Below are 10,631 nucleotides of genomic sequence, written 5' to 3'. Positions count from 1 at the left end.
TATTATTATTATTATTATTATTATTATTATTATTATTATTATTATTATTATTATTATTATTATTATTATTATTATTATTATTATTATTATTATTATTATTATTATTATTATTATTATTATTATTATTATTATTATTATTATTATTATTATTATTATTATTATTATTATTATTATTATTATTATTATTATTATTATTATTATCTTAATATAATTAGCACAGAAACGTTTAATGTTTAATGTTTAATGCTCAACGTCGTTTCGTCATTAGTTACTAGGCTTTGAAAAAGCGCGTTCTCTAAATGCACGCGGCCATTGGAGAAAGATCTCTTAAGCGAGTTGAAACCTTTTTCCTTTTGGAATTTAATTATTAGTTTAGATATATTACATAAAGAATCATATTAAGAGAAATGATAATCGTTAAGATCATGTTATAATTGAAGTAAGTATATAAAATAGTTATATATACATTTTTATTAGCTAAAGTAGAAAGGATTTAAATTTTTATCAGAAAAAGTAGAAAGGATTTTAATCTTTTAAATCGTTTGTATTTTGTTTGTTTTAGCTTTTCTTTCAGCATTTTTATTTTTGATATTTTATTTTTTAGAAGGAAAATAAGGGTATGGATGTTATTTAAAGTTATACTAATGCTATTTCCATAAAATGGTTATTACTACTTTGAAATTTCTGTTATAATATTAACTATTTTTGTTCTTCTTAGAAAATTTAGAAAAATAAATTAAAATTTTGTGGCAACACTGACATGGCATGTCACATGTTATTGTATGTAAAGGTTAAATTTTGTTATGAGGATTACAGTTCTTATGAGAAAAAAAGGTAAAGAGTATTGTTTGTAAATATATATTTTGTATCTTTTTAAATTTTCTCGCATCATTTTTAAAACTTTTGTTTGCACACGTTTATTGTTTGCATTTATGTTTTTTTGATATGTATGTGAATGTGGTAATAAGTGCTTTATAGTTGTTTTATCAATGTGTTTTTATAATAATGTAAAGAGTTTTTTTATTGTTTGTGTATGTGTTAGTATGTGCTATATAATTGTTTAAAAAATGTGTTTAAATATGTATATAAGGTATTTGTTTAAGTATATATTTTAACCTTATATACTTATTTAAACACATTTATTGTGCTTATAGTTGGTACATATGTTTATATTATGTTGTTTCCATGTTTTCAAAGTGCTGTGACTTGGTAAACATCTACCTGAAACTCAATTAGTGTATTTTAGAGAAGGAGCAGAACAAATGGCTTTAGATCGTGCAGTTCAACGTGATATGCACCTAACAGCATTGTTTAAGTTAAATACTGAAAATGAAAGAGCACACTGCTATTCGTATGTAGACATTCCTTATCACTTTATATTTAATGTTAAACATTGTAAATGGAAGGTTAGACAAAGGGGTGGTAATAAGGTGATAGTAAGAATGAATAAAGTTAATCCAACTGGAGAATTGTTTTTTCTTAGACTGTTAATTTTGCAAGCAAAAGGAGCAATATCTTGGGAGGATGTGCGTACTGTTAATGCCAAAGCAAATTAGACAGTTGTTTTCAATTATTTTGACCTTTTGTGAACCTGACAATCCTTTAGTAGCAGCAACTCTTCTTACAAATGGATCTACATTGCATGGTTTATTCAAACTTCCTGTTCCAATATTGGATAATAGCACATGGAATGTAACTCCTAACTCATTTCACGGGCATTTTTTAAGACAAGTTAGTTTGTTTTTGCTTTATGAAACATCCATGATACCTAAACATGCCTTAAATGCAATTGATAGGTTGTTAAAAGATATTTGCAACAACAACTTTCCGTTCAGAGGAAAAATCATTCTTTTTGGTGGTGACTTTAGGAAATTCTGCCTGTTGTGAAAAGAGGACAACTAGCTGAAATAGTAGAATCGTGTATAAAATGTTCTTTGCATTGGCAATGGATGCAGAAGTTTGTATTAACTGAAAATATGAGAGTACAAGATGGGGATGTTGAATTTTCCCAATGGCTACTAAAACTTGGGAATGGAACAATACCTGTCAAAAAGGAGGATCCTTTTAAAGAATGCATTTAAATACCAAATCAGTGCATTATTAGAGAAAATGAATTGATTTTTAAAAACGGTTTTTGGAGATGCTGATCTAAATGATTATTCTAAACATGTGATTTTAACACCAACTAATGTTAATTCATTATCAATCAATGAAGAAGTGCTTGAATGTCTGCCAGGTGAGGTCAAAATTTATTTAATTGCTGATCAAATTGATACTGATGACCTTAATTAAAGAAATAACTATCCTGTTGAGTTTTTGAACAGCTTAACTCCTTCAGGTATGCCACCTCATTGTTTAAAATTGAAAATTGGTTGTGTAATTATGCTACTTAGAAATTTTGATCTCAAAGCTGGGTTATGCAATGGTACTCAAATGAATGTTTGTGCTCTTCAAAATAATTATATTGATGCAGAGGTTTTGACAGGTGTTTCTGGTGGTAAACAGGTTTTTGTTCCTGGAATTCAGTTGGCTCCATCAGATTCTAATTTACCTTTTGTTCTGAAACCTCTGTCAGATTGGCTTATTCAATGACAATTATTAAAAGTCAAGGTCAAACATTTGATAGAGTTGGGGTATATCTCAAAAAACCGTGTTTCTCTCATGGTCAACCATATGTTGCATGTTCAAGAACTAGAGCATTTAATAGTTTGTTTTTCAAAATTGATAAATATCTCATTCAAGGTATGGTAGGTGAAAAGTGTTACACAAATAATGTTATATTTTTTAATGTTCTTAATTTATAGTCTTTAGATTTTCGTCTCGAAAACTTAATGTTTGTAGGTTGTGAGCACATTTTGTATGTATAGCTTTATTATTTTAATATTTTTTTTCATAGTTTTTGATAAATATATCTGTCATTTAATATTGTTATAAAATGTGTTTATATGTGTTATGTAAAACTATATTTGTTTTGTAGTTGTATATATGTTTAAATTATGTTGTTTCCATGTTTTCAAAGTGGTGTTACTTGGCATTATGTTGTGCAAGGTTGATAACCTTGCCAGCCAAGCGGTGTACTTATAGCAGAGGTGTGACTTGGCAGCATTTTATGCCAGGTGGTACTACTGCTTTAGAGCTAGGTTGTATTGTCTAGCCTTTTTTAATTATTCTGGAAACACATAATGTCTGTTAATGTTTAGTGTAATGTGCATGAGAGAGTATGCAACCTTGATCTTTAAATCTAGGGATAATGTCCTAAATTTGAAGTAATGGAATAACTAATATTGAATATAAAAACAAATATACTTTTATGTATTTATATGTTTAGTAAAAAGATAAATATAGTTAACTTTATATTGGTTTTCTACTTTTGCCTTTCATATTATAATTTGGTTTGTTATTTTCGCTGAATTTTAGGATGAAGGGTGTAAATATTCTATTGTTATGTGTTATTGTTGTGATGTTTTGTGTTGATAGGCTGCTTGGCTTACCTTTATGTTAGTGTCTATTGTTAAAAATGAATAAGAGGTAGTTTCAATATTGAAAGTTACTTCTTTTATTTATTTACTTAAAGCCAAGACAACATGCTAAAAATGCAATTTCTATTTTAATTTTTTTTTTTTTTTTTTTTTCCATTATTATTATTGTTAATCCTTTTGTATTTCGAAACAAATTTTATAGTTAAATTTTCGATAAATGTTTATATTAACTGCCATGTCAAAATAGGTAACTATAACTAGGTTAATCGATTTTCAGTTTTTATGTTGTGTTTTTTTTTTTGTAATTATGGTATCTTAATTACCTTTTTTTTTTCTTTAAGATTTACGATTGATGCATTTATAGGATTTATAAAAAAAACCTGATTATCTTTTATTGTAAATTTTTGTCAATTAAATTGATATAAATATATGCAATTAGTTTAATTTTTTTTCAATTTTCTCTATTTTATACCTAATAATTTGTTGTACGTAATTTAGGGGGTTTTTTTATACAGGAGTTTTTTTTAAACAACTAAAAACCTTTAAAAACATGGAAAATGCTGTGGTTTTACGCATTTTTATCAAATATCGAGTTACTTAACTTTTATAAGGTGTTTAACCAATTAATTAGCTTAGTTTGCATTTGCAACACTTTTCAGGAAAGAAAAATCTCATATATATTAAAAAGAAAAAAATTATTATACATGTAAATCATTGTTTTACATTTTATTATTCTGGTAAAAGGTCTTTCATCAAAAACTTGATTACTCTTAATAAAAATAACTCTATTCTTCTGACCACCATTAATGCAAAAACAGGGAAGGGAGGTCTTTTATTATTGTCAAAATATTTAACAGAATTAAATTTCGAGTAACAAGGGGAATTTTTAGTAAATGCCAGCAAATTGCAGTTTACTAAAAACTATTGAAACAAAGACGCCATATATGAAAATGGTCTGATAAGTGGCATAAATAGTAATGGTCAAATGGTCAGTTATTCTTAATAAATTTATTTAATTGTGTCCATTTAAAGTTATAAAGTCGATTTCCTTTTTTAGTAGACATGTATCAAGGGGATACCAAAAAATTAACTGATGGATAATTTAGATTCGCTTTATATTAATATTATAATTAAAGTCCATGTTGTAAAAAATATAACAAGAATTAAGCTTTACTTTTTCGTCATTTTAAAGCATGATGAAGTGTTATTTTAAGTTACAGACCGACTGTAACCCGTATTACGGGTTGCTTCTTGCTAGTTATTATTATTATCATTATTTTTAATTTTATTAATATTATATATTATATCTTCTTCATATAATTAAAGATGAGCAGCTTAACAAATAAGAAAAAACAGTTTAAGACGTTTACTTTGTATCAAAAAAAACTTGATATCTTTGATGTTTTTATGAAATTAAGAAACAAGCCGATGAAAATTTATGTATATTTTATGTAAAAAGATTTTAATTCTACGTTTTTTAAAGTATTAGGGCATATATTTACATCCCATTACATTATATTATATCTAAGATACCGATGACGTGGAACAGCGAGTTGGCGGACTCAATACAAAGTTATAGTTTTTTTATGTAAACTTTTATTTTTTTTTAATCTTGCAAAATAAATTTCAACAATTTGAACCTAATTGTTTCTTTACTTGTTTGGATTTTTTAAGACTTTTTAAACTTAACGCAATCGGCACTACTAGAAAGTGCGAGTTCTGGCTTATTGATATTTTTTCCATAGTTAACTTTGATGCGTTTTTTTTGTTGACTTACCTTTTTTTCAAAAAAATCTGCGCTGAAATAATAAGTTGTTATAATATATGTTTTCTTCACGTGCTGAAGTTATAAAATTTTCTTGTCATAATATTTCTTGTCACACTATTTCTTCCCGTGATAACAAACTGAAATGAAGTAATAAAATGTTGTAAGATTTTCATTAATAAGATATTCCACACCATCAGGACAAGGATCGGGACCTAAAAACTTATCACAATCGATCAAGTTAAAACAAGGTCTTTTTTTGTAATAGTCAACGTGTGAATACCATCTTCCAAAATGATTCTTTTATCATCGTTAGCGCTAAGAGCCACTTTGTTAATCTCTTCGGTGTAAATGTCGTGAAGATGAGATCGTATGACGTTCATGGTTACAAGCTTTTCTTTATTATTTACTAAGCAGTCTTTATAATTTTGATGTCCTATTTTATTTTTAACGACGCTCTTCTTGACTCCTTTGAATTTTTTGTGTTCATCTTTTTCTTTGTAGATCTTGTAAGAGTAGAGTTTCGGTCGAAGTCCAACAAATTCTTTAATCTGTTTTCCATTGCATTCGTCTTTGAACATACCAATCACCTTTTTGTTAGCACCCACTTTGAACCCGACGTTTTGAACGGCAGGATGGTTTTTGTCGAATTCACTCGTGTCAAACCTGGTTTCAACGTCACCAGCAATGTCTTTATAAAAATCTTCCGTTTCAATTTCATAGATGAGCGAGTCTGTATCAGTCATCAGCAATTTTGCCTTATCACCGTATTTGGGTTTCATGTATTCGTAATGGTGTTCAAACATGAGAGTCTTGCTTATATCGTGGATGGACATTCCCAAGTAAACAGGCTTGTTGTAAAAGATTAATGTTTTCTTCATGTGAACCGCGACCAAGTTTTCACCCAAAATGGTGTTTCGATCATAAATAGGTTTTTTAGACAATTTTAAAGCTTCTTTTTTTGTGGTGACAAGTCTAACATCAACATGCTTTTGAATATTCTCCATGGTTTTTCCAAACACGGAGTTGTTCATCAGCTTGAAGAAATCTTTTTCAAAAGGAGTTTCAGCTTTTGCTCTTAATTGGGTGTTGAGGTCAATGTAAATTTTCATAAAAGGTTCTTCTTTAAAGGTGATACCTCGATGAATTTTTGTAATTTTAAGACCAAAGGGTAGTCATTATGATCGTCGTGAAGGTGATCAGGGTAGTCCAAGTCAACTTAAAGAATGCAAGGCATGGATTTCCAATTTAAAAGTTCATCTTCAGTCATCCATCTAAATCCTCCAACGGGAAGAGGTTTGCACATGGCCCATTCATACAAGTTGTTAGCGTCTAAGTATTGGATGAATGTAGATGGTTTTGAAGGATCATGGGAGTCACTCATGTATTTGTTATTAGCAGTCCCAAGTCGGTTTGAGATCATGCTGATTCCACCGCGTATTCCTCTTTGAAACATGAGAAGCATATCAGGGTCAAATAGAAGATCTAATTGAATTCCAGTTATTTTTAACATTGCATCCGAAGTCAAACCGGGGGAGGTGTAATACCAAGGAGGGTCAAGACCGTAATAGATACGACACACCTCTCTGAAATTTTCAAAGACATCTGCAAGCATCAGCACATCAGAGACGTTGTACAGCTCCTGATAATCTTTAAAGGTGGCACAGCTAAATTCGTTCCAAACGTTTTGAGCATGCGCATAGTCTTTAGAGCATATTTCCTCATCGTTCAGTTTGGAATGGAATGCTTCAATAGGAGGCATTTGCGTTTTGGAGAACTTTTCAATCGAGTCCACCCATTTATAAGGTTAAACACCTTTTCTTCGCAATAAATCAAACTGCTTTCCAGAGTAATATTTTGCAACGTTTTTGCATTGGCCATCAGTCAGATTTTTAGCTAAACTGTCTAAACTACCAGCCATGATTCTGAAGCTGTCAGTAAACCTCAATTCTTTCCATACTTCCTTTAGTTTACCATTTTCTTTATATTCTCTCACTTTGATGCTTTTTGTGAAGCTGATGTATTTCTCATCGTTGTTGGGGATGCAGTTTAATTTCCCACCTAATATTTTGATGAACAAATGGCTGTCGTAGCCGGATAAATTATGGAAAATAATGGGTATGAATTTTGGAATTTTATAATCCAAGTTGCATTTGTTATGAGCAGCTCCTCGATACTTTCCAGTCAAATGGCAGTGGTCACACACTTTATCACCGTCAAGATTTTTACTGCAAATGTGGCATTGTGTAGCCTCTTTAAAATTCTTTTCATCCTCATCAGTCATCACTTTCTTTTTTATTAAATCAATATTGCTAAAAATATTTGTAAGGTCTTTTTCAATCATGTTAACAAATTTTTGCGCAACATCATCATCGTCGCTTTCTGCTGTGTACGTGACTGGTTTTCCTTTATAAAGATTGTCGTCAAAGCATTTGATGTAATAGCAGAAGGAGCTTGGAACGTGCTTTTGATATTTTTTGGTGTAAGACTGTTTTGAGTCAGGAGCGCAAGTGTTAACAGGTTTGATGAAACTTTCAAAGTCAGCATATACAACGTACGGAACTTTCATTGACATTTTATAGTTTTTAAACTGAACGGTTGATCCTTCTTTAGGAAGTTCGATTCTTACTGGGGCGTTATCATAGCAATAAGGTTGATGATGTTGGAGCTTTTCTTCCTGGTCATAAACTTGCAAGCAATTTTTGCAATAATGTTGTTTTCTTTTACCTTTTGATGTTTGCGAAGACAACAATCGACTTAAACTTTTAATGAGGCAATAATGGTTAGTGTCTTCGTTTGAAATAAACAACAAATCAACACAATGTTTTCTATCTAAAAATTCGTATATACGTAAAGGGCGAGATTTTTTTTCAACATAGCAAAAGACGTTGATGCTAATGTCTGGATTGTTTTTCTCAAAGTTATCGATTTTATTAAGCTTGACAGGAAACTCCATTCCTTCCCAATTTAGCTCTTCAGATTTTAGAACCAAGTCTTCATCAATTATTTCGTTGTTTCTATTTTTCAGATTCAACGCCCTAGTGCCTGATCATTTGAAGCATTGATCGTCTTTGTTTTTCATATTGATAATCGCCTTTTTGTTTATCAGGTCATCAGGCAGCTCAATGTAGGAAGAACCGGTAAGAGGTTCGTAATCAATAAAGTTAATATCCATTTTTAAAATCTTATTCACTGTGCAATTGGATCTCTTATTGTATTTGATACTACATCAAGAATTTTTGTTCCATTTCACCTATTAACTCTCTTAAATCTGTAGCCTCCAGTATAATTTCAGAGAAGGATGAAAAATCAGCGATTTGAATTTCTTGTATCGTCAATTTGTTTGTATGTAACATTTCACACGTTAAAACAATTCTTACTTTTGTATTCCTTTCTCCTTCCATGAGATGAATGACATACTCTCTAACCAAGTTAAAAAAGGCTACAATGTCTTGATATTGAACAGGATGTTCGTAAGAAAATAGCCTAACAGCACGATCCACTGCATGTTCAGTCAATTTAAACTCGATTTTTGGAGCAAGCCTAACAGGAAATACAAGGCCTTTGAGAGACTTTATTGTTTTTTCCATTCCATTTTTGACATTGCTCACTGCATTCTTCACAGGTGTTGGAACGTATGGATCAATGGTAGTAAGCACTTGGTTGAAATCGTTGGATACAGCTGTTGCAATTCTTAAAAATAAACTAGGAACAAGCACAGGAGTTGAATCGACAACAGGATAATCAAGGAGAGATGGTTTTGGAGCAATGGGAGGTCTAACTGGTGGATTTTGTAAATGTGCTGGTTTTGGAGCAATGAGAGGTCTCGTAACAACCAGTCTTGGTGGAATAATGGATGGTTTTGGAGAAATGGGAGGCTTAGTATCTTTAACAATAAACCTTACTTTTGCAGGTTTTACAGAAACTTTTGCAGGTTTTATAAAAACTTTTACAGGTTTTACAAAAACTTTTACAGGTTTTACAGAAACTTTAACAGGAGGTCGAACAAACCTAACCACTGTAGGTCTTTCAACCATCGGAGCGGGCAACGGTCTTGCATCAGTCGTCCGTCTCCGAGCTGCAGGTTGAGCACCAATAACAGGTCTCGTTGTTTTTATGGCTTCAACGAGCTCTTCTCTTGTCATTTTTGCATAGCGTTTTATCGCTCTTTCTTTAGCATCCCTTCGCAATGATGCCATTGAGACTTTTTTCTTTGCTTTATCACTCATTTTATATACAGAAAAAAAACTATTTAACCCATTTTCAATTTTTTTTATTCTTTGAAAAAGAAAGAATTTAAATTTTCAACAAATTTAAATTTCATGACTTGATCACTTCTATTTCATATCCGTATTTATCATCAAAGTATTTCCAGCAGTGTCCCGTCTCTTTTCTTAATTTGTAAAGAGAGCTATATTCGATCACTTTTCACGTTTCAACATGGGTTATTTTTAAAGTGATAGGATGAGTTTTGATGTTTTCAAGTCTTTTCCATTTAGGATCGATGGGCTTTTTTTTCTTTTGGTGTTTTTTTTTCATGTCTCTCGGTCTCCCCACAGGTCTCTTTTCTTTCACATTTTCCATTAATCCGCTTTTATCGATCAGATTGTTTTCAACCGCGATCAGTGTCAAAGCCACCAAAGTGTCTGACATTTTGGTAATGCCATTTTCTTTCAGCAATTTTTTTTAAAGCCCTTCTCGTGTAAATCATCTTTTTAATTTTATTTAGCTTAAATTCAATTTTTTTTCAATTCTTAGAAATTGAAATACCACTGCCGTTGCCGGCAGTGGTGTTTCTTTGCCACAGCTGATTCATTCTTTCCGAGACTTGGTACTCTACTGGATATTTAAGAAAACCAAGCATGGTGGTAGCTTGACCAGGACTGCATATGGTTTCTATCTCTTTATTCGTCAATTGGTAAGAAATCTGACTGAACAGGTGCATGATGCCGTTGTTTGCAAGAGCAACCGCATCCGTATCCGCATAGGAAGTCCCGTCTGCTTTTGTCAGTCTTCCTTCGACCAAAAGGTATGCATCAGAGGGAAGCGTGAACAAGTCTTGCTGCTCAATGCTGATTCTTATTTCCCCGGCAGTGTTTAAATTGTTACTGACCGGTTCGTATTCGTGAAATTCAAATCTCTCAATGTCTTCATCAACAATGATTTCTTCTGTAATATTTAAAACTTCGGAATATGCCATTTTTCAATACAAAAGAAAAAAAAATTTGCCTTTATGCAATTTTTACGGCCACCTTAAATTATGCGATTTTAAGTCCATTCCCTATTTTCACAAGGTCTTGGATTCTGATGGCGTTTTTCCTAGACAACTTTTTTGGACGCAAAGAACCTCCGAGCGAGGAATAGTCACTGCTCTTCTGAGTAAGCGG

At 31.2% G+C, this 10,631-nt stretch overlaps 1 protein-coding gene across 4 annotated transcripts; it reads left to right on the top strand.

The window, feature by feature from the left end:
• Positions 1-276: 276 nt before the first annotated feature.
• On the top strand, positions 277-4,148 carry LOC149881277 (uncharacterized). 4 transcript variants are annotated; one of them, XR_016445901.1, is made up of 4 exons: positions 277-439; positions 605-834; positions 1,155-1,351; positions 1,484-4,148. XR_016445901.1 is itself a non-coding variant. In XM_090069602.1 (4 exons), exons 2-4 carry the CDS (start codon positions 761-763, stop codon positions 1,554-1,556), a joined length of 252 nt encoding a protein of 83 aa, XP_089925728.1. In that variant the 5' UTR covers positions 279-439; positions 605-760; the 3' UTR covers positions 1,557-4,148. The 4 variants fall into 4 exon arrangements, 3 of the variants coding, with proteins under 3 accessions (XP_089925727.1, XP_089925726.1, XP_089925728.1); XM_090069602.1 differs by having other exon boundaries at positions 279-439; positions 1,247-1,351; XM_090069601.1 differs by having other exon boundaries at positions 719-834; positions 1,247-4,148.
• The last annotated feature ends 6,483 nt before the right edge of the window (positions 4,149-10,631 follow it).

Source organism: Hydra viridissima, unplaced genomic scaffold (assembly GCF_058129835.1).
Source record: "Hydra viridissima isolate aposymbiotic clone 2 unplaced genomic scaffold, HvirCarnegie_v1 scaffold_12, whole genome shotgun sequence".
Taxonomy (NCBI): Eukaryota; Metazoa; Cnidaria; class Hydrozoa; order Anthoathecata; family Hydridae; genus Hydra; species Hydra viridissima.
Note: the sequence above shows the minus strand (reverse complement) of the source record. Positions and strands in the feature narration are given on the sequence as shown.

Coding starts and splice junctions, on each gene's coding strand:
- LOC149881277 (XM_090069601.1), top strand. CDS start 761: ATGGCATGTCACATGTTATTGTATGTAAAGGTTAAATTTTGTTATGAG. Junction 835..1,246: donor AGTTCTTATGAGAAAAAAAG/GTAAAGAGTATT, acceptor AGTGTATTTTAG/AGAAGGAGCAGAACAAATGG.